The sequence below is a fragment of the Barbus barbus genome (genome assembly GCF_936440315.1).
Source record: "Barbus barbus genome assembly, chromosome: 14".
Taxonomy (NCBI): domain Eukaryota; kingdom Metazoa; phylum Chordata; class Actinopteri; order Cypriniformes; family Cyprinidae; genus Barbus; species Barbus barbus.
Genome location: NC_136742.1, coordinates 12,217,271 through 12,241,981, shown reverse-complemented (window position 1 = coordinate 12,241,981; position 24,711 = coordinate 12,217,271). Strand labels below are relative to the sequence as shown.

At 39.5% G+C, this 24,711-nt stretch overlaps 1 protein-coding gene across 1 annotated transcript; it reads left to right on the top strand.

Annotated features, from left to right (window-relative positions):
• Window positions 1-7,976: 7,976 nt before the first annotated feature.
• LOC306880607 (insulin-like growth factor-binding protein 3) lies at window positions 7,977-22,953 on the top strand. The gene is made up of 4 exons (XM_079434239.1): window positions 7,977-8,527; window positions 14,545-14,828; window positions 14,991-15,110; window positions 20,682-22,953. The coding sequence occupies exons 1-4, from the start codon at window positions 8,170-8,172 to the stop codon at window positions 20,799-20,801; spliced, it is 882 nt and encodes a 293-aa protein (XP_079290365.1). The 5' UTR covers window positions 7,977-8,169; the 3' UTR covers window positions 20,802-22,953.
• Window positions 22,954-24,711: the final 1,758 nt, after the last annotated feature.

Sequence of the window (24,711 nt, the reverse complement as noted above, 5' to 3'; positions counted from 1 at the left end):
TTGATCATAAAATATCATAAATAAAACATGATTTTAAAGTATACACATTTAGCACATTTTTACTCTGAGATCGTTCTGAGGTTAAAAACAGATTTAAATTCATAACAAGATCTAGTTTAATAGCTATGGTACTGTCAAAAAATCTTTGCATAACTATGACAGGAAACACTAGCATCTATCCATGATTTTTCACCACACTGTTCACTCCTAAGTAGTTCATACTCCTCTTATGCTCCCGCTGCTTGCCTCTACGAGTGAAGTACACGAGAAGAATTTGTAGATCTCGCTGAGGTGGCTTTTTTTGCTTACTACCCCAGCTACTTGGACATAAGGACATCCTGGAGACTGCGTTGGCACGCTTATTCTCAAGTGCATTTGCAGACTCCAGTGTCCCATAGCTAATGTGCGACCCCAAACCCATCCCTTCTCTTCCTCCCTTCAAATTCCTGTCATGATTGGCTGGCTGTCAGCCTGTAAGTGATAGAGACTGTCGGTTCTGTCATCACGGAGAGTGAGTTAGGGAGCGCAAGACTTTGTTTCCTCCAAAAGAGCCTGGCAGGGGATAAAAGTGACTTGCGTGGGAGTGTTATTTACACTGTTCTGGCATAACATTACTGCCAAACAATACTTACACACACACATACACACATGTACAGATACCCTCCACACCAGCAACCTCAGTAACCAAGAGATGTTCTGAGAATTAGCATTTTAGGAGGCAGCATCACATGTAACCTTTGTGCAATAGGCAATCCCAGAATGCACTGAGATGTTTCAGTAAACATAAATCTAAGATGGCTGACAAGAAGAGAGAAATGGTGAGTTAAAAATGCTTCATGCGTAATATTTGTGTGTGCGTGTTTTTATGCTTGCAACAGTGCCATCCTGTTAGCTTAGCAACATACTAAGATCACACACTTTTGAAATCATTTGTAAGTAGAGTCTGTGTCGCTGACCATGTAGCGTGTTTCAAATCTTAAAAGGGAACAGCCTTGGTTGGCATTAGGTGGCAGTCATCTAAGTTTTGGATTAGGGCTATAGAGAATGTACCACTCGAAAGGTGTGTTTGAGCATGTGGTGACTGTGGAAAATATATGTTAATTCAAACGATACCAAAAAATTGTTCAATTAATAGTTGATATTTAAGAAAATATGTAGAAGAAATGTATTGTTTACTCAGTATTTGTTTCATGCAGTCCGTGTAAAGCAATATTAAATATCTTTTGAGTTTGTCACACCAATGTGTTATTAAAATGTGTTATTAACCACCCGGCCAAATTTGAATAAAAAAGAAAATCTCCACGTAAATAAAATAAGTTATCAAAATCTTGAAAAAATATGCAGTATTCTTAGTGAACGTGATTTCACCAAGTATAACATGTTTCTGGATCAACATCCCAAACATCCAGAATTGAGGGATAACCTTTCAGAAAATATCTGTTTTTGGCTCACGATCAGGGTTAGGCGTTTCTACAGGCTTGTTTATCAGCTATCATTTCACACTTATTTTAGGAATAAATTATGGGTAGGGTTAAGTTTAGGTAGGGGTAGGGGGTAGGGATTGGGAGACAGTAATGTTGATCCTGGATCAACAAAATATATATGGCAAAATCACGGCGACCCTCAACGGTCACCACTATAACCTGAATGGATACTCCCTCTAGCAGCTTAATTGAATTCACCCAGCCATACATGTTTGGTAATATGCATTTACGTGTCAAAGGCATTGCTAATTGTAGGCAATGGTAGTAACAGTAACTCGCGATTGAGCGGGCAAACCACTGATGTTAATGCGCTCTTAAAAATATACATTATTTTTAAAATTATATATATACGTCATTTAAAATTATGGCTCGTAGGGACTACAACGAGTTACTTCCCGGGTTCGTGACATCATAAACCCACATAAACACTGCCCCTGGGAACATGCAGCAAAGGGTGCGAGGCCAAGTTCCGCTGCTTTAGAGAAGAGGAAGAGAAAACTAGGGGTGCACGTAAAAATCTATTCATAAATGAATAGCAAGTGTGTCTTCTACCATTTCTGGATTCACAAGGTTCAAAATCAATATTCTAAAGCAGCAGTTCTTAATACTGTTTCTCGTGTCCCCTGCTCTGCACACGCTCTGCATCTCTCTCTCTCGCATTCAGATCATCAGCTCGGCTCCAACAATGAACTGTTCCAATTATACACTTATTTTCACATAGCTATGAGAAGCGTTAAACATGCACACGCGTGTGGTTGTCGTACTGTATTAAAGCTTTAATCAGGATAAAATCGTATATTAAAAGCTTACAGAAGCAGTAGCATTTACAAATAAAGTAAACAGAGTATCTAAAAGTATGAGACAACAACAAACAAAAAAACATACCATTAAGAGCCGTGCTTGCACAGCTTCTGCGCAATCCTCTTCACTGATATCCTCTGGGTCTCAATCGGGCTCAAATTGATAAGCGATATTAATGACATTATTGTTTACAATACAACCAGAGGCGAGCCACTGAGTTGGGGGGCATGGCGTTTAGACATGCACTGGCGGTTTAGCGAATCACAACACACTGGGCCAGCTAACCAATCTGAGGGAGGTGCTTCATAAAACCAGGAAATTATCAGCTCGTTTAAGGAGAAGGAACAGAGTGGTGTAGAATGAAGGTAAATTATGTGAAAAATTATGTATGTTTTTTTTTTTTTTTACGAAGCATTGCATAAACTGCACCCCATAAACACAATCAAGCCTAGAAAAAAAATAATCAACCACCCCTTTAACTGTTTCAGTAGGCAACTACATAGTTCACAATCTTTGTAATGTGTTTTCAGCAATACATTTCTAACATTTATAATGTGTTAGAAACAATTCTCTGAATGGTCTTTACAGAGACTTTAATAGAGTAGTGTGTTGTTAGCTTAGCAACATGCTAATGTCAAACCCTATAGATGCACTGCTCACGTGAGTTCCATGACCAAGATGGTGGATAAGGTTAGAGAAATGTTGATTAATTTTCAAAAAATGGTTCCTTCAATGGCGGAAAGAATAAATAATTTTAGTAATAATATTTGTCTGTGCTATGCAATTGTATGCTTATTAGAGTTGTATGCTTTTAGTTTAGTAACATGCTAGATGGAATCTCTTCTGCAGGTGCTATCTGTGTTATGCTGCCTTGGTAGAGTTCCAAATCGGTCAATTATGAGGTTCCATGACTGTTTTGATGCTGCCTTTGAAGGCAACTGCCTATGTAGGCTGTAGGCAAGGAGACATCTAGAGCCATAGTGAACTTAGCACTTGCAAGGTGTGTGTGTCTGTGTGTGTGTGTGTAAGAGAGAGCATGTGTTGAATGGGGACAGTGTTGGGCTAAACCTTTATTGGGTCTGTTCCATCTGTTTTGGCTCATACTCAAACCATGCAGTGCAAAGTCATGCTCGGATCTCACACATTCCTTCAGCTTTATACGCTCACTATTTCCATCGTCAGAACTGCTCTCACGGAGAAGCTTTTCCAAAAATAGTGAAGCTCAGAGAGCTTATCGCAAAAACACAAAATGATTATGTTCAGCCTGTTTTGAAATTTCTCATAGTGACAAACCACCTGTGTCACGCCTGCTTTCTTTAAATCGGTCTGAGCTCCCTCCATTTCCATCTGATCTTGCTCTGTAGCCTAGCAAAAGCAAATATTTTCTGCTACCCCCCTACCCATTACCTTCACCCTTTTTTTTTTTTGCTGCTGCTGCAATAGCCAAACAGCAAGTGATTATAACACGGTGGAATTTGATCTCTGCGCTGTTAAGTCACATGCTGTGACTGTAATTATTCGTTCCTGAAGAGAGAGAGGCACAACAGAAGAACAGAGCACAGAAACATTCAGGACATATTCAGTTCTGGCCTGTAAGTGCAGTGTGCATTTGGTTTCCTTCCTGGTTGAATTACAGTTGCTATCAAAATCTGGAGAGGCTTTGGGAAATGTGCCATGGAAAGATGATGTTGTTCTTCACAGCCAATGAGTTTGTTTGAGCCAGATCTGAAAAATAATGTCTTTGTGAGTTTAGATTCAATGAGGCCATTTATCTTATAATGTTGTTTGCATTTTTAGCCTGCAAATGGGCACAGAGGCCTCACATTGAACGCTTTCTTAACTTGGAGTGTGCGAGAGGCATGGTCGTAGATTTGGCCTTGTGCAATGCAAAACAACTATTGAATATAGGCCTAAGTATTGTATGTTTCTATGCAGTATTTCTATTTGATATGCCTTTATAACTTAAATTACCAGTTTATTAGGTGCTGTTTAGAATGAGTTGTTTATTCTTGGCACATTCGTTCTGGCTCGAACGACTGCAGATCTAGGTGGTGTGTGTTTTTAGTTTACATTTTAGAGCCACAAGATGTTTAATTTTACATTTAAAATAATTTTAAATAGATTTTTTTTATTGCATTGTGTACTTATTTTTACTGTTTAAGTTAAATCAGTAAACTCTTGTGTATGGTTTAAGCATTTTAATTAATTTAAATAAAGTATATTATATAAATAAAAAACAGCACACTTAACGTTCCTTAAAATATTTAAATAAATATAATTAATTATTTATATAACATATAGTCTACTTTAAGGACTTTTTCTACACTAAGGACATATTTTAACCCCATTTGCATTACTGAAATATGAATAAGATTATTGATTATTATATAAGAAAAAAAGAATGTACATGTGCTGAAATTTGTCCTGAAAATAATGACATAAATAACACATTACATTTTCTTTATGCAAAATATGATTTCTTATCTTTTCTCATCTTTCAGTTGTAAGGTTTAATAACTCTTTAAATAACATTTTACATTTTGTGAGACTGACGCAAATACTCTTTTTAAACAAGAACATCTGATCATCTGCAGAGACATTTGTTTGGCTGGTAGATGAGAGAGTGCTGTGCAGGTCTGAGGTAAATGCTCTTTGAATTCTGAACCCAAGGCATTGTAAATCTTTTTTTACGATTTCTTTGTGTCACAACATGACGACTGAAGCCAAATCGAATCTTATTAGAAACACATGGTATCCTAAAAGAAGTGAAATTTGGATACTTTCAGAAAATGTGCTTCCCAGCTGTTTCACAAAAGAAAACATGTGCATAACAGAAACAGGCAATTAACAATTAATGAAACAATTAATGATTTACCATCCAACTCTGAGATGAGCCAGAGGAATGTGAATGAGAGACAAGAGTGTTGGAGACATGCTGAAACTCAAATAAAAAGTGTGAGATTCAGATAGATTATAGAGGATATTAAGACTAAGAGATGCTTAAAATGTAGGCCCGCAGTTTGGCGTCCGTCCTTTGGAGCGCAGCGTTTTCAATAAACATTCAGCCAGCTGCAATAATATTCACAGAAATAAACACTCAGACTCGCACACACCAGCAAACAGCCGCTTCTAAATGAAATCCAATGATTTTGAGAGGTTACACGTTTACTGGCTTGCACTGATAACGAATTGTCGATATGATCCAAGTCAATAACCCATTCATGGATAGCACCATCAATCGCTATCTTATCAGATTGTACAGTCGGGCGCAGTTTGATTTTTGGTCTCTGCCGCTCTGTGCAGAAACACTAGGCAGGCGCTGTGCATTCCATTCCCAAAATGCTCCTGGAGACCAGAGGAGAGCCCTCACGTGCCGCTTCTCTAAACGGAAGGAATTCCTGAGGTATACAGACAGACAGACGATAAGAAATCAAGAGCAGGAGAGCGAGGGAGAAATATGCAGAGTCATAAGAAAACTAATCTTAGTAGCAGAGGGTGCTGTTAGTGGGGTTGTGTGTGCTGGGGGGTATTTCCTTACCCCCTCTGCTTGTTTTCAGTGGGCCAGTCTCAACACTGGGGTCTGCAGGCAGGCCTGTAGGCCTTTATTTTCCCAAAGCTGGAGCCACCGAGCTGTACAGCCTGTACAGACTTTGTGTTATTACAGAGCAGAGGCAGGAGGGGTGTTCGGCGCTGAAGCAGCACAATCCAACATCCAACCCACACTCTAATCATCTCTTACCACCCAGTGAGAAGGAGAGATTGACTGAAAAAGAGAAAGGATGCAGGCCTGTCGTGAAAATTCACGGGTCAACATTTTTCTCCCACAGGCCCAATGAGGAGTCACGGGGCTCAAGGTTACTAGTTGGATAGATGAATGGATGGTGAAAAGTTGCAAATGGTCAGTGAATATTCTGTATGGATGAATGGGCTGATCTTGGTACAGCAGGTGTCATGAGACCGCTAATGCCTGACCACCCAAAGTGCATTTTCCACATAATTCTGCAGTGTTCAGAGAGTTCCTCTAATATTCATTGGTACAAATTAGTCTGGGCTGGTTTTTTAATGTTTTGTATGTTTATATTAGAACACACCTTACTGTCATTGTATTAGGCCATTGCATTAGGTTTCCATTGTAATTTTTTGTTCTAAAAATAAACGGATGCATCCATCAGGCCATTTCAACAGCCTATTTGGATATTTTGAGGCAAGTCTAAAAGTATTTCTCAGAAAAAAAAAATTATAATTTTAAAATATTTCTGTAATATTTTGGAAATATATACAGTGAATTTAATAATTTTTTTACAAAATGTTTTGTGCACATTTTATTTGCTGTTATTTTTTCAATAATTATTAAGCTGATGTTTCTATTGTTAACAGTTTTCTTTTTGTCTGTATTGAATGTACCGTGACCCTAAAGAGGACAAGTGAATAGATGGATGGGTGTATCCAATAGACCCTAGTCAGGTTAGATGCCATATTGAATTTAACGCGGATGAAATGAGGTTGTGAGGGATAGGCTTACAGTCTTTTCAATGGCACACACTGTATAAAGGGTTTAGATCACGTACTTTTTGCAACACACAACTTTCAAATTGTTTTACAATGTTTCTTTCCATAATTATGTTTTTTTGTTAAACAACAGTACAGTCCATTGAATGCACTGTACTAGGCTAATTCTATCCTTCACTGCCTCGTTTGCAATCTATTGAAGAATTAAATATAGCGCAACCCTGACTATTCATTTTAAAATAAATTCAGACATTAATATAATCAGAATATATGTGACCCTGGACCATAAAACCATGTCATGAGTAGCATGGGTATATTTGTAGCAATAGTCAACAATGCACTGTATGGGTCAAAATTATAGTTTTTTTCTTTTATGCCAAAAATCATTAGGATATTAAGTAAAGATCATGTTCTATGAAAATAGTTTTGTAAATTTCCTACCGTAAATAGGCTATATCAAAACTTAATTTTTGATTAGTAATAGGCTATGCATTGCTAAGAACTTCATTTGGACAACTTTAAAGGCAATTTTCTCAATATTTAGATTTTTTTCAGATTCTAAATTTTCAAATAGTTGTATCTCGACCAAATGTTGTCATATCCTAACAAAAGCTTATTTATTCAGCTTTTAGATGATGTCTAAATCTCAATTTCAAGAAATTGACACTTGTGACTGGTTTTGTGGTCCAGGGTCACATATTGAATTGTTACTTTATTTGTTTATAAGTGAAATTGTTGTTCTTGAGCAGTTGATTCAACAGTTACAACTGTGACCAGGAAACATAGGGGCCTTTCATACTTTTTTTTTATTATTATTGGGGCATCCAAGCAGTTTAATTTTGCTAATTTTTATTAGTCTACATAAATTCATAATAGGCTATTTTTGATGTACATGATGATGTGTTGCTTTGCTTACATTACCTTAGCGGCGTCAACAGGTGTTACTCCGCTACCCTTTTCAGCTTTCCAAATGTCCATAAATGACAATAATGACCGGTCTAAAAGCCCTCGCAAGATTTCCCTGTTTTCCACCCATGTTTCTTGTGTTGAATGATTTCATTAAGGATGCGCGCGGTCCCTTAAGACCGAGACCGGTGACTACATAATTCATACCGGGGGGAGTGACTTAGTGCCCGTGCTTTTCCTGCCTGTATAAAACCTGAAGTTCCACTTAAACTCACTTACAGATGGAGAGACCCAGCCGCTTCGTCCACAGTCTAGTCAAACCGACGTGACAGCAGCATTTAAGCCAAAGCGCCGCTACATTCCCAAGGCATATGTTGAGAGCTCAGGCTTTAGTGTAATCATATATCCAGGTGAGGTGATCTGACGCACCGTTTTTCCACGCATCTACCCCCTCCAGCGCTTCGGCTCCATGACGGGACTGTGTGCGCTCTGCCTGACCGCGCTGCTCGCAGCTTTCGTCCGGCGGGCTGCAAGCGTCAGCCCAGTGGTCCGCTGCGAGCCATGTGACGACGGGGCGATGGTGCTGTGTAAACCGCTGCCCCAGGATTGCGCCGAGCCGGTAAAAGAGCCGGGCTGCGGTTGCTGCATGACTTGCCCGTTAACCGAGGGCCAGGCGTGCGGAGTGTACACAGGGCGCTGCGGTACCGGGCTGAGCTGTCAACATCGCCCCGGGGAGAGCAAACCTCTGCAGGCTCTGCTGGAGGGACGGGGCGTGTGTGCGAAGGCACCGGACAAAAAGCCCAGCGGCAATCCATCGCACGGACACGGTAAGCGCGCACGGTTTGTCTGTAAATAACGCACAGCCGTCATTTCACCGCTCAGCGTGAGCGTCTGTTAGTGTACAGTATGAGCAGTGTGCTATTTATTCGGTGACTTTAATAGGGGGCAGAATTTTTGTGAGTTAAATTTAAACTTTTTGTTACATACCTGCGATTTGTTTAATAAATGATAAATAATGACCGGACTTGCGTTTCGTAGATGTTGCGTCCGATACACACTCGGGCAGCATACTGTTGCTATGGTTACCTCTTAAGGCGAAGGAGATTTATTCAGAAGTGCATTCTGACTAACTTGTAATCTAACTTTTTTGGTCACTGAAACGTTGTTAGTAAACATTTATACATACTAGTAGGTGTATAAACACACATATACTGTGTACACACATTCTTTCAACAAAAACAGCTTAAACCAGCCTAAGATGGTCTTAGCTGGTCCCCGAGCTTGGTTGGGCTAATATATTGGATAAAAATGATAAAGACCAGCATATCTAGACTGGGAGACCAGGTAGCATCAATAAACTTTTTTTTTTTTTTTTTTTCAGCAGTGAAGCCTTATTTGTGGTGTCAGACACCCAAATCCCCCGTAATTTACAGCCTGGCCTGTGTATGGGGTGGGGGCTTTTTCACTGACTTTTCATAAGATGCAGCACATACCACAGCATTTCACTGCACTCATGCCACAATATAGACATTAGCATCTCTAAACAGGTTTTTTCAGGGTTGTGGGTTACTCCAGATAAACAAGATAAGCTACCCGTGTTGACATCCTGATATGTTTTTTCTGCATGACAACACATTCTGCTTGTGTTTTTAAGGCATTACGCTGGTAATACATCCCAACAGGTTATTTTCTGCCTGATGAGATATTATATTTTTAAACATGACTACTGGTAGGTCATCCTGAGCAGGTAGGTCAGAGTTTCAGAACACTGGCATGACGCAGCGACCTCCGGTAACAGGCAGTCGTCATGAAGTCCAGCCACCGAGAGACGGCCCCACACTACCGCCGTTGTTCTCGAGGTTCAGCGCTACAGCAGCCTCTCTATGCTGTTTTATGTGTGTGGTGTGTATGTGTGTGTGAGAGAGAGAGCCACAGATGGAGAGAGAAACAGCTCTGTGTATCTGTGTGTGTGCACTAAAATTTGGCTTCACCAACCCAATCGTTAAGAATGCCACATTCGTTTATATATAGTCTCTGCAGAAGAGCGGAGACCACCGTTTTGTGAATGATGCTCTCTAGCTGTTTACTGGCTCAGGAACTCCGCGCTCTCCATTGACAGGGTCAAGAAACAAGCGAAATGGAAATGATTGGCATAGGATTTCTAACAAAGCCATTTCCTTGCGGGCGAGCTGAAAATAGATCCAGCGGCAACCGTGTCGAAGGTTTTGCATCACTTAGTACGCATTTATTAGCTTTCACCTAGCCAAGACATTAAATCCTAGTGAATTCCTTGAGAGAGGGAAGGCTGTGGACCCACACAACCAAAATAAGTAGCATTCTTGGTCATAACTGACGTCAAGCTAGCCGACTGAATTTGTTTTTACCCTCTCTAGTTATTTGACAGAGCCGCTGTGGTGTGTTGAAGCAATCAACCATGACATTGTCACACACACAAAGGCTATTGTTAGGACCCAGAGTCACTTTTAAAAAGCAGTTTGGGGGCGCCAACTGTTTTACAGTAGTGCCTTACCTCATGTTTTCTCCCTCCGCTGCCCTTTCATTTGAGCCCATGCTGCTTTTCAGTGCTCCTTTCCCATCATACCACACTTTATGGTAATTACACACTCTGGCCAACCAGAGAGCAGGGCTCCATTGCCATGGTGTGCGTGGCTCCACCCCATGGCTCTGCCACACATGAATTATTATATTTTTGCAGGGCTTGATTGGTCTGGTAGCAGTGTGGCCCAGCATGATTCTGGGTGGGAACGTGGCGGAGCAAGAGGAATGAAAGATCATGAGGTTATGAGTTATGACGTTGTTTGTGCGTATGCAGTTATATACTTAATCATGCAGATTTCTCCGAAGAGGCGGATTCATTCTCGTCCCGAGCCTTGATAGTGAAATTCACCTGCATTGTGCCCAGTCACTCATTTTTACTTTTGAGAAGAAAAACTCTGCATCTGTTTCACCCTCTCATTTACGTTCTACCCATTTTGCCAGAATGATAAATTGTTTGCTCATTTGGGATTGAACAAATAGTGAGGTTGAGTGACTCAAAATGGGCCACTAGGTGCTGGAAAAAGGCACAACAAGTTCTAAAAGTTTATATTGGGGTTAAATATTGATGTTTTTCAAGTTCCTGAATTAGATAGCCCTCCATTCTCTTCCTCTGTCCTGGATTTGTTTATGTGGAAGGTACGGTGGGTCATGCAAGGGAAGCAGGCATCGACATGTCGCACATGTTATAAGCCATCATTATATGCGATCATTACAATTGCTTACCTTGATCGAGTTGTTATGTTGCAGAAGTTGCTGTTGTTGTTGTTATGTCATCGTCAATGAAGGCATAGTTTAATTCTGGTTTGGAGAGCAGCTTTCATGGCTACAGAGGAGTGTTTGGTGTGCCACAAGTGCGCACTTACTCGCATACACACACATGGAAAATCTGTTTTCACTTTACTCTTCCACTCTGCTGAATCCTGTCCACTATCTCTACAGTTCGTCATAATATTCAGATCTTGTGCACCTTCATCTATCTCTCGATGCCAGTCCTGTTCCACCACCCTCTCTCCCAGTCTTTCTCTCTCACTTTCCATATTTAATAGCCCATTTTGTTTGTCTTTCTTTCTAAATATCTCTTTCTCTTCTGCTCTAGCTGTTTATTAGTCTCTCATTCCTGCGAGAGCTCTGCTTTGTTTTGTACGGCCAGAGACTGAATATTTATTCAACAGACAAGAGCTGTAAAACCCCAAGAGGACAGCATGTTTAAACAATGCCATAATTCATCTTCGCCCAACGCTCTCACCAGGCATTTGTTGAAGCTGACAAATGCACTACTCGCTGGACCCTTTACTAGTCAACTGCTTTTGCTTGCATTTGAGAAATTACCATGCATTTAGTAAAAACAGAAACTAGAGTGCAATTTGGGACATTGTGTCTCAAGTGCTTGCATTTTGTCCACAGTAAATGGCTGCTCAAAGGCACATTTAAAAAAGTGATGAAGTTGTCCTGCGAAATCTGTGCCGGCGACGAGCTCTCTACATTTAGCTTATTGGCAGAGTTTTTCTTATCAAAACGACATACAAGAGAAGAGCAAATATTTTGTCTGGGAAAATAAAAGGGAATTTGCATCAACATCTACTTACTGTATCCTTGCTCGAAACGTATCAAGCCCCTACGTTATCTAGAGATATCTAAGAGTGTCCGTGCTGCTCTTTTTCTTAAAAGGAAAATTGGTGACTGGACATGGTCATGCTTCAACAAGGCACCATAAACATAGTCTATATGACTTTTGTGCTTAAAAAGGCATACAAATGTTTTCTGGGAGGAACAAAACGACTTTTAACTTGCTATTCACTTAAAAAAAGAGCTTTCTAATCCTCTTCATTTTTCTGCACATTCCAACTTTGCACCTTCATGATACTGTATATGTAGGAACCAATGGAATTTGGGTGTGGTGTCAAGTGTGCTATGCTTTATAAAGAAGTTATTTCATACCGAAACATTACACAAAGTGTTGTCACATTTTCGAAGCTTCACAGCCACTGGTTACCTCCCACTTTCATTGTATGGAAAAGAGCAGCCTTATCATTTTCCTCAATAATTTATTTTGAGTTACAAAATACCACTTGTTTTTAATGACATGCGGATGAGTAGATGATGACAGAGGTTGAACTTTTCTCATAATGGCTCTAGTAGTTAAAAGTAAATAATAATTAAGTGAAATAGGGATGTTGATACAAATGCACTAATAATACATCTAAATGTTATTTAGTAGGATAAGTATAGGGTTCACGTATTGAGGAATGGTGTGGGATGAGAGGAAAGGACATTTAGACCACAATGAAACCACATTTGCATTGAATAGATTTTGTGAGCACCCACAGCAAAGCTTCAGCTGGGCACAGTGAGGAAAGCATGTGATGTTTGTTTGTTAGACAATCCTATCGGACCATGTTAGTTGAAGGCAGTCAAATGCTCCGTTCTGTAGCCGTATTTGGTTTCTGGGTTTCGGGTCAGGTGGTCTGTCCTCTGCTTATAACGATTGTAACTTGGTGCACTATAAATACTCTCACTCCCCTGCTTCCCCACCCCCCTTTCTATATCTCTTTCTCTTCTGCTACTTTTTTGTGTCTTTCTGATGACCTTTTACACTTTCTATTGTAAATGCTTGCTTGTAAAAGCAAGTAAAAAGCCTATTCTGGTGGGGAAGAATCTTAGAATAGAGCTGTTCAGTCTGTTGTCCTAAAAGCTGGAAGAGAATTAGCATTTTCTAGCCATGAGTTCCCTCTGGAATTTCCAATGGTTTTTTAGAATAGCGGTTTTTCGATTTATGAGTGAAATAAGGCCTGTGGTAAACATTACTTGCAGAGACTTTCACATTTTATTCTACTCCATAAATTACAGAGTCATAGCTCAAAACTGAATTTGGAAGCTTCTGGCTTTTTTCAGAAGCAAATGTTGCTAAATAATGATTACAAGTACCACAGGGTTGACGAATCGGAAAACAATTGTAGCAACTTTTAAATAAAGCATTTTAAATAAAAACAACAACTTCACAATTCTGGTTTTAGGTAAGACTCAATAAGTCTTTTCAAGTAGTGTAAGCACACACCTTACTTAAACCATTATGCTAAAAGAAATTCCCAGGGAACCGATAGCAAAATAGCCATCATGACTGGCCTACAAATTGATGTCATCAGTGATCTACTCTATATGCTAATAGATGTTTAGCCTTATGCTATTCCTGGGCTGTCCAGTTCTGGAGGGCTGCTATCCTGCAGAGTTTAGACCAGTCCTCATTAAACACACTTAAACCAGCTAATCAAGGTCTTCTAGAAGCTGCTAGACAAGTGTATTGAGGCAGGTTGGAGCTAAACTCTGCAGCACACTGGCCCTCCAGGAGCAGGATTGGATCCCCCTGTGCTATTCTGTTTCATGTGAAAAGATGCAGTTGTACGAATCCTGCTTTTGTTAATAGTCAGATTGCACATATGCATTAAAGGGGTCATCGGATCCAAAATTCACTTTACAAGTTGTTTGAACATAAATGTGTGTTGGAAGTGTGTGTACACATCTATCCTATAATGATAAAAATCCACCCAAGTGTTTTTTTTAAAACCCTATTTTAAAATCCCCTTTCTCAAATCAGGCTGTTCTGAGAGCCCTGTCAGAATGACATAGTTCTGCACAAGCCGCTCCCACCCACGATAGTTGATTGACAAGGCCATCTTAGCTTAGACCCGCCCTGAGCTGTCCACCATTGTGTCGACTCCGGTGCAGGGGAAGACAAGATGTCTCAGATTAAGCGATTGGAGTGTTTAGTTGTTGGATGTAATAATGAATATAGCAGTCGTCATTTACTCCCGACATCTGAGCCGCCGAAGACGCAGTGAATTACGTTTGTTTTTAAAGGGAATGCGCCCCCTGATCTGCCTAAATGCGTGCAAATCATTCAGAAGAACTGAGTATAAGGGTTTTTAATGAATCTTTGCAAATTGCCTTTCCTAATAATGTGCTAATTAGCAAGTTTCACGATGAATAAAGTGGACTGTGGACTGTTTAGTGGACTGTTCACTAAAGTAAACAGTCCCTCAGAGAGCGGCTCGGAAGAGAGGGGCGAGGTCAGCAGAGTTCATTAACATTTAAAGGAAAATGCTACAAAACGGCTTGCTCTGACAAGAGCTGTTTTTGACAGGTTTTAAAAGGTGTTTTTTTACACTACCATTAAGAAATTTTAACCAAACTATGTTACAGACTTTTCATTAAGACCCTAAAGAATCATATCAACTTGTGGAAAATGGGCATCCGATGACCCCTTTAATACACTTATCTTTTGATTCAGATAACCCTGAAGAGGAAGGAGAGGAACATATCTCCAATGGTACCAGGGAAACAGGTGCCGGGGGAGCTGAGACAGTCCAGGACACAACAATTGTTTCCGGAGACACGCAAGGAGGGCTGAGGACGGCAATAGAGCCCATAGATCCCATGTCACACCCCAAAGAGGAGATGATAAAAAGAGATCAATTCAAGAAAAGTCAGACCTTTAAAGGGGAACCAGTTTCCAGTGAGGTTCATACAGATATTCACAACTTCAGTCTGGGGTCAAAGAGAGAAACTGAATATGTAAGCACGCACTGTTCTTCCGCCAACATGCATTTTTAAGACAAAGCATGTATTGGAGTGGAGTACATTCTATTCCCATTCTACTTGTTTGCATATCCAACCTCCTCACATGTTTGCAAGTAGGATATTTCCTGTAATTCTGCATTCTCTGTGTGTGCACAGGGCCCGTGTCGTCGGGAGATGGAGAGTGTTATGAAGATTTTAAAGATCTCAAATGTGCTGAACCCAAGAGGCTTCCGCATTCCAAACTGTGACCAAAAGGGTTTCTACAAGAAAAAGCAGGTAATTAACTTTTACCCGAGTGTCTTGACTTTTCTTTTGCAGATACTTTTTATTTAAAGTCACTTACTTTGCACCAATTACAGGGCCTATCCCCCATGTGGCTAAGTACCTTGCTCAAGGGGGAAATAGACATCCTATTTTTAGACCATCCTTACCTGGGATCAAACATCCTTTGTGTAATCAGCCCAGATTCTCAAACTATTATTCTACCACCATCCGTGTACAAGATGATACGTAACTGTCATGGCAACTGTCACAACAGTATTGGAAAAGTAGGTGGGGGCCTATTTGTATGTGCATGCTGATTCTTGAAAGTATCTGATGTTTCCTCAACTGACGGGGTGCATGAGTGAGTCTGAACAAAGTGGCTGGTGGGGGCAAATGCAATTCTCGGAAATTTGTGAGTCACCCGCAACCCCCTATTAAGAACATGCGTCAAAAAGCCTTGTCTGAATGGCCCTAATGAGTATGGGTGAATTTGGAAAACCTCTCTGACAGATACCACAGTGACCCCGAAGGCCTAATGACAACACTGGAGAGATAGAGCTGGAAATGTTTCAAAAAGAGGATCAGATTTAGAATCAATGTTAAAAAAATGTTGCTTAGGAGCTGCTTTATGCTGAATCTATAGAGTATGAAGTCTACCCTGATATGCACACATATACCCACACACATGCTTAATAGCATATGGTTCCATTGAACATGTAGCCCATTGAAGGGACCCTGGGTTTATGGAGAAAACTGGCTGTGCTCTAGGGATAAGAACTCAGAGTGAAGAGAAAGTGATAAGTTCAGGTCTCAAGAAAAATTTTCATTTTCTGGGGAAAGACAAGGGTCTTGCAGATGGTTTGCACGAGTATCTAAGAGGGATTCATAGTGGCACCTGTATCAAATAAAGTTTTGGAGACCGTTCTTATGCTCCAACAGTAAATGTAGGAGCAAATCTGGTTTTGGCATTTTCCAATCCTGTTCCTGCCCTCTGTCCATTATTATCCTATGTCCATTTAAAATCCATTTTTGAGAGAAAGGACAGTGACAGGTTAACAATTTAACTAATCAATGTCTAGTGGTTTTCACAAAGACAAACCGTATACGTGAGTGAATTTATGTTATTTAAACAACATAAATTCAAACCATGCCACATCCTTTCCTGTATCTGGCTTGCACAAATATAGTTTAGTTTGTTTTGTAAAATCAAACCCCTATGCTTGGATCTCTGGTAATAGTAGAAGAACATCTGTATGACAGGCTGTGTCCGCACATGATGAAGATCAATCTGATCAGATTCCCCTCCGACTGACTCCAACTGAAATTTATTTGCTTCCATCGTGGTAATTTAAGCCGAAGCCTAAGTCTTGGTCAACCCTAAGATCACAGTCATTCATTTTTATTTTGGCATCAAAAACAAACATGCACAAACTCCTGTGCATACATACTCACACAAGTGAACTGTAGATGTCCTGGATGCCTGGGGGTCCCTACACTCCCCGGAATAAGATCTGTAATGGGAGTGTTTGTATATGTATGTGGGGGTATGTGTGTCTGAAGGCCATTCCTGGGGAGAGCAGAGTCCAATCCATGCTAATTTTAGCCTTGATTATATGAATTGGCTCAGTGTGTTAGCGGAGGCCAGGCATGCCGGCCCCAGTACCGCCAACCCCCCCTCTACCCTTCCCAATCCAGACGCATCTCTCACCCAGGTTACTGTACTCCTGCGCTGGGCTGGAGCATTGCACGGCCCCCTGATCTACTGGCTTTCCTTGCTCTCCCAGGGCCAGGCAGTCCACTTAATCTCTCAGGCTGAATAGGATCTCAGTGATGCGGGTTGAGAGACTAGAAGAGAATGCCAGGCATGCTGGGAATGATCCAGGGTGCACACACTTCCACTCAAACACCAATAAACAGATATGGTCACCCAAGAACCAAACACACACAGTACAAATATTTCAAACTACACTTTGCAAAGACACAGACTTTTCCAGGATAGGTCTTCTCGGACTATCAGTTCTCTCTGATTCTGACTTGGAGACTCTGTCGATATATATTCATACTTGTTATTTGTCTAGTATCTGTGCTTGCAGTTGCACCAAAATTACTATATAATGATAATGTACTCCAGGGGCATCTTCTATCACAAACGGCAAACTACCTAACAGACACAAGCACACATGCACACACTGCTCGTATAGTCTGGCAAAGAAAACAACCACCATTCTAATTCACATGCAGTTGTTGCATTCTCATATTGTGTGTGTGTGTGTGTGTGTGTGTGTTTTATGAGTCTGTGTTTACCCTGTGGCTGCTTTTAATGCCCTTCTGCCTTCCTGCTGCCCATAAGGGCATCATTATGGGCCAACGTTGACTGAGGCTTGCTTTGTGACACACACACACACACATATATATATATATATATATATATATATATATATATACAGTTAGACATGTATACACATTCTCTTTCTCCCTCTTTTACATAGATATACATTCACAACACAGGTATGTTGTGTTGCAACCTCCAGAAATCGCCATGCTGACAAGGGTGTACCCCACACCTTACTTATGCCATTCTGTCTTTCTCTGATACACACTGTAAAAAAAAAAAGTTGAGCCAACTTAACAGTTCAAGGCATCCAGCTTCAGCAGATTTTTGAGTTTTCTCAACTTCTTGTTTTAAGTTTATGCAACAAAAAGTTAAGAAATTTCCTAAAAATAAGTTGAGAACTTTTGCCTTAAACTTTTAAGTTTGCCCAACTTTTTTTTTTTTTTTTTACAGTGCAGACACATACACACATATGTGTAGACATGCGGTAATCAATCATCAATCATGCCACTATGCGTTTTGAGGGTATGTACAGTATTGTAATATGTAATGTACTTGACACTCTGGTCATATGGAACTTGACATTCACTATGTTGTTATATGGAACAAGATTTGGGACTAATTAGATTTCACTCGGGGGCAGCAAATAAATAGAAAATAAAAATATCACTTTTATTGCCTGGTTAGGACACAGCGGTACAATGAAATACCTAACTTTAGTCATTATTAGTCCCTCTTACATCAAACAGAAAGCATCCTGTGTGCCTGTACAGTCTGAATGGATCATTCCCATAATACATAGCAGCTCAGCACTTAGTAGTTTCCTGCAGGGCTTAATTTGTGCCGGAACAAGCAGGATCCGGATTCACCTCCTCTGGAATTGGATCCAGCACCTATTTTAGTGGATCGCCCACCTTATACGCCCCTGCAAGAAATTGATGCAATGACCATGTGTTTGATGAATAAGCAAGTATAATATTAATGTGGTCGATAACTTGAAATATTAAAAAAGTACAAAAGGTAACCGTAATTCATTAATTATTAGGAAAGGCATTTTTCCTAATGTACGTTTATAAGCAAGATTGTGACGCACGTTTTTAATTTATTTCATACCATTTATTTATTCCAGTCCTAGTTCCGGGACTTCATAATTTTCAAATTAAGCACTAGCTTCCTGTACACTCATTCTTTCTCTTTGTTCAGACGCAGATAAACTCATAACCAAACAAATGAAAAGTCTATAGTGATATGTTACTTATTTAGTCAAATACAAATATTTGTTATAGCAAAAACATCAAGTGGGTGCAGAGACAATTGAAATTGAAAGGATGAGTGTAGCATTTGAAGGAGCCCCTTGTAGAGGCCAGGTTTCATTCCCAGACTGCTCTTGTTCTGCTTGAGGTATTTTAATTTGGTACTCTTTCAATAAAACCGCTTTTGATCTCTTTTTCTCTCTCTCTGACTCATCCACTCCTTCTTCGCACAATGTCTGTTTATCTTTCTTTCTTTCGTTCTTTCTTTCTTGTTTGTTACCTCCTTCTTTTCCCTTGTGTCTGAAAGAATAGATTTTCACTAATGAATGTACCACATGAGGATGTGTGTGTGTGAGTGGGTGTGCGTGTTTGTTTGTGTGTGTATGTGTGTGTTTGTTTTGCCTGTGTAGTATAATAAGCTCCAGATGACTTTCAGTCTATGCCAGTTTCCTAAAATAGTCCTAGAAGCCCTTTAACAGTCCATGGCAAATATTTTAGCTTGGTCAAATTTAACTTCTCATTTTAAACTGTTTTTATGAACACAAAATCTCAGTTTCATCAACAGCAGGCTGACAGAGACATTTAAGCCTCTCATAAAAGCAAAACTTGGTTGTATGTGTATGTTTATGAATTTTGATATTCTCAAGTTGTCAAAACTTGCATGTAAATAACCAGCAAATGCAAACACAGGAAGTACGCACTGCAAATCATTTTACAGTACTGTTGTGTGTGTGTGTGTGTGTGTGTACACCTTGCTGTGTCCGTTAAATTCCTCTGAACCACAGAAGACAGTTTGTTTGATGCACTGATTTTTCTATTTCTCATAAACATATAAACACACTCACTGTGAGTGGCAGGCATGCATTCTTCCAACTTAGATGGAGAAAAAGGAGAGAAAGACAAGCACGAGACAAATAACTACACTCAGCCATGAGATAGGCCTAAGCATGTTTTGATATTCAACGTGACATTCGTTCTTAGTTATTGTAATGGTAAAACATTTAAAATTATTGCCTATTCATTTTTTTAATATTTTAAAATTTTTGATAACTATTAGTAAAACTGATACAATCAGTCTGAGGGATCCATATTAGATAGATACATAGACACATACACAGACATGCTCATCGCAACTAAGAATATCTTGTAGCTAATCAAAATATATTTTCTTAACTAGCTTTTGCTAGGGCTAAGCTAGTAGACTAAAGCCCGCCCCAAAGTATATAAAATTTTGATGCAAACGCTTAGCATGTGCTCATTTCATCCTTGTCCAGTGTCTGCGCTATTTCTCTGCAAAAGCAATAAAAATGTCTTTGTATTCACACAAGTGCTCGTCAATGCAGGCATCTGTTGTTGTTGCTGTTTCCAGTAGTTTGTTGCTGATGTTATTGTTGTTCCATCTCTTGTTCTAGTGCAAGAAAAATCAAGCGAGTACTATACTGATGATGACACATTTATGAACACATTTTTCACATGCATCCTAGTGTGCGTGTAAAAATGTGGGAAAAGCTGATAGATTTCTAACCAAAGGCTAACTGAAAACACGGGAAATGTTTAATTTGAACATTCGGATAGATCCTTCTACTGGGGATACTGGGGTTCACATAAAAATAATAATAATAAATAATTGCACCCTAAAAATTCAAATTGACACTCCCCAAAAGCTGTTGAATGATTCACACACTGAATATAAATTAAATGGGATATTTTTATAGTTGTGCAAATTATATATATTTCAACAGATTTCACTTGCTATGGAGTCTTTTCCTTACATACTTCCCCTTAAATCCTCTCTGGCATTCCTTTACCCCAATCTCTCTCCCTTGTTCTCTCTCTGGCTCTAGTATCCGTGTTACTCTCTCTCACCTAAGTGTGATGCGATGAGAAATGTGTGTTTATGCCACTTTCTCTTCCATTCGGAGCATGTTGTCTGTTTTGCATATACATGTCCAAATCTCATATGCATTACTCTTTCTGTCTCACCCACTCTCTCTGCAGTGTTGTCCATCCAAAGGGCGCAGAAGAGGCTACTGCTGGTGTGTGGACAAGTATGGAGAACCCATACCCGGCTACGACGGAAAGGAGAAAGTCCACTGCATTAACATGGAGACAAAGTGAAGGGAAGAGAGAGGCAGAGTGGTGGAAACATGGAGACAAAGAGGGATATCTCCCCAGAAGAACTACATGAATACAAATTCAAAAGTGCTGTCCCAAAGCTGACCTCCCACTTGTATGCTGAGGCATGGACTCACATGACCAGCAACTCACTTTACACTTCAGGAGAGTGGGGAGAACGAGAAGAGGAGACAGAGAGAATGTCATGTCTTTAGTTTTGGACTGTATCCTGAGAGGGAAGTGTGAACATAGTCAAAAGTGCAAGCAAATTTTAATTCCGTAATGGCACGCTATGTCTGAGCATATGTACTCTTGTGTACACGAGGGACGTTGTGTACTTGTTCCGTCTCTCTTTCTGCTACAGCGTGTATCACTCTCTGTCAGCGGCTCTCTCTAAGTCCTACTTCCTGTTTCTGCCCTCCTGGTGTAGGGTCGTTTAAACTGGGCATGCTCAGTGGCACTAGGTGGCTCTAGCCATAGACTCCATCTGAAGCACAAGCACTTCATGCACTTTGGCCCCTCTTGAACATGTACTCCAGCCTGTCACTACGACCAACAGATATATCAAACAATTCGACCAATTATAAACGATTCTATACCAGGACATACTTAGATGAACGCCCGTTTTGTTTATATCAGACGCAGAGCTGTTAGCTTGTGTTGTCGGGACAGCATTGATATGCTCCTTGTGGGCATTATCTCACTTTCAAAACATCATGAAGCACTTTGAATATAAGATTGATGCTCCAGGTGCTGACTATCATTGTCCATCACATTTCTAAGTCTTTGCTGTAAGCATGTATTTTGCGCAACGTCTTGTTTATGGGTTTGAATGTAAACGTAAAGCTACAGTGCCCTTAATTACCGCTGCAAAATGAGTGTAGCTATGGCAGTTTGTGAAATCGATGCCTTAACAAAACCCGTGCGGATATGTGTCGCAGGTTTTTTTTTGCCCTCTGTCTCTCTAAAAATCCATATCTATCACCCCAGTAGGAAAGCTTCAGGCTAACATGGCGTCCATGTTGGATAACCAGGGCTAGTGTTGTTGTCTCAAAACTGACCTCCTGAGAAAAGACTTGAAAGGTGGAGGGTGCCAGAGAGGTAGCCCACACGTTAGCTTATTAGCATAGCGTCATCAAAAAGCTCACCCCTTTCCCAAACAGCTAAAGAAAAGACAAACAAAAATGTTTGGTGCTACACCTTATCTGACTTGATTATGGGGAAAGAGCATATGAGTGTGCTAAGCTATTAGCCCTTCCTTAACTTGTAATTTTGTCTTGTAAAAAAAAAATGTTATATGAATATATGTTTTGTTTCAGGCCAGCTAAAGAGGCATGTGAACTTTATGCTAAAAAGATTATTTATCCAAGAAAGAAATATAAGCTGATCCAAACTATGTCTTTGAGAACAATTCAGTGACCCGTTGATTGCACAGTAGTGAAACATAGATCTCAGCATATTTTTGGGAATATAATCACTAAAGTCTTTTGTTTTTGTTTTTTGTTTATCTACAGTGCGGAGTACGACGTGTCTTTTGTTAGCTTAGCGAAGATTCTGTCCTCAAATCGTTTTGCGTAAGATTTAGTTTAAATCTTCAGGTTATGTAGGCCTTCTATGGTATGAATTAAGCTAAATCTAAGCTTAACTTTAGCTAACCTAAACTAAACTAAGCTAAAGTAAAGTGAACGCAAAGATTCAGTAAAGCTGAGGCCAAGCTTGTGTTTCAAAGAACATCAAGGTCAATGTTCAAGCTAGTTGATCTTCAAGAAAGCTTGCCACCCTCATTCTGTGCAATGCCAGGGTCTCTCACCCGTAAAGATCCCTCCGTTCACGGGTAATTACTTTTTTTTTGTTTCATTTAAAATTTTGATTCTTTAAAAATATTTTTATGTTACTAAGCTAGAAATTATACAGCTATCACTTTCTTCAAGAAAGGAAATGTTTTTGTTCAAATATAATTTGTATTTAATGCCTTGTTTTTTTTTTATAAAAAAAATGTAAACACTATTTTATTTACACGATGACAGACTGTAATTTCACAACTTCTACAAAATTGAAGGGATTGTTCACCCTAAACTGAAAATTCTGTACATTTTGTGCATTCTTCAAAATATCTTCTTCCACAAAATAAAGAAATATAGGTTTGGAATGACACAAGGGTGCGTAAATGTCATATTTTCATGGATTAACTATTTCTGAAGTATTCAGTTCTGATTTGTTTTTTTTTTTACATTTGGAGCCCATTCATTCATTTTAGATAAGGTGACTAGAGTCACTGTCAAGAGTTTCAAAACAATGGTTCTTTCACAGAACGCGTATATGTTAGCTACAGTAATTTTGTCATTTGTATAACAGAGTGCCGGGAGCAATGGAGATTTAAAAATCTCATGTGTGTAACGGGTCAACATCTTTGAACCGCTTCATTTCACACTCTAGCTTGAGCCCCACACAGGTCATTACTCCTCAAATCTACACACAGAGACCCCATTCACATTAGCATAGTTATTTGCTTGTCTGAGCCATGTCAGCGCAGCCAACTCTCAAAAAAGAAGCTGCGATGCCACAATTCATGAAATGAAATCGCTCATATAGATGAGGTCAAACATTCAGGAAGGTACTTTTTTTTCCCTCCGAACTTAATTTTAGGTGTCCATAATGAATTCTAAAATTCCATGAAAATCCTAATTGTAAAACCACAAACAAGGTGCTACAATTACTTCCATATTGTGTTTGTTTGTTACTAATCAAGTCATTTAGACACCCCTAATGTCAAGCAGGGCTGGATTATTTCAATGAAGCATCTAAATTTTGTCTCCTGTGGTTTACAAAACTGAGATAACGGTGTAAAGGGTGGTGCCATGGGAGGGGGTACCGCTAGCTGGATGAGCCCGGTTCCCCAAAATACCAAGCTAAAGTTAGTCCGCCCCATTTGAGATTACCACGATAAGGACACACATATGTGCACACAAACACGGTTCTGCCTGCTGGCAGTTTTAAATATAGACAAGACAGAACTTAATCAAGCTTGGCAGGAGAAATCGAGTTTTTTGCACTTTGTGGTTTTTGTTAACCAGCTTCCCATTACGTTCAGGTGTTGTTGTTTTGTCCTGACATTACTAATTGAGTTTGATTCAATCTTGCTTCATAGTTCACCGCAGCTTCTCGTCTGACCTGAGGGCGAGTTTAAATAGCTGACACTGAGGTGCTTGTAAAGATGATTTATTAAATAGTTATTTTTTACCCACAATGACTTACAATTACAAACCATGAAAAATATATTATACACATGAGCGACTGCTTTGGAGTGAAGCAACTTCTGAATCTCTTTTCCTCATCACTTAAAAAAATAATAAATGGACCACAGTATTAGACAACACAAATATGATCGACAAACACAGTAAGACTGTAATCTCACTTTGATCATACAGACAAGCAATTTACAAACACTTGATTTAAAAAAAACTAAATCTTAACTTAAAAGACAGAGAGGTAGGAACAGGCAGTTACCCGTTTCAAAAGCTGTGAAAATCAATACTCTTGCATGTAAAATAAAAAAAACAGAATTGTGGGGGGAAAAGGTTCCCACCTTTATGCCCATCTAATCTCAATAATTATAAACAAAAACTAAAAATTAATTAGTAAAATATAATAATAATAACATATACAGTATAAAAATATGGCAATGTAAGGACAGTGTCAAAGAGGTTTGGTCATGCAGTGCTTTTTTCCATATCAGTCCTTTCCAACAAAGCAAGCCTGAAGGAAATTTAAGACGAGAGACACAGTCATCTATATACAGCAAATATACAGATTTACACCATACAAAAATATGTATAAGGCATAAAGAATAAATATTCTTATCCAGATATCGAAATGAATACATTCAGTTTAAATAAATAAGTATGGGTACTTC

What these genes read in the sequence shown, in the direction of transcription:
- LOC306880607 (XM_079434239.1), top strand. Translation starts at nt 8,170, where the DNA reads ATGACGGGACTGTGTGCGCTCTGCCTGACCGCGCTGCTCGCAGCTTTC. An exon ending in CAAAGAGAGAAACTGAATAT is followed by an intron (nt 14,829 to 14,990) that starts GTAAGCACGCAC and finishes GTGTGTGCACAG; the next exon opens with GGCCCGTGTCGTCGGGAGAT. An exon ending in GTTTCTACAAGAAAAAGCAG is followed by an intron (nt 15,111 to 20,681) that starts GTAATTAACTTT and finishes CTCTCTCTGCAG; the next exon opens with TGTTGTCCATCCAAAGGGCG.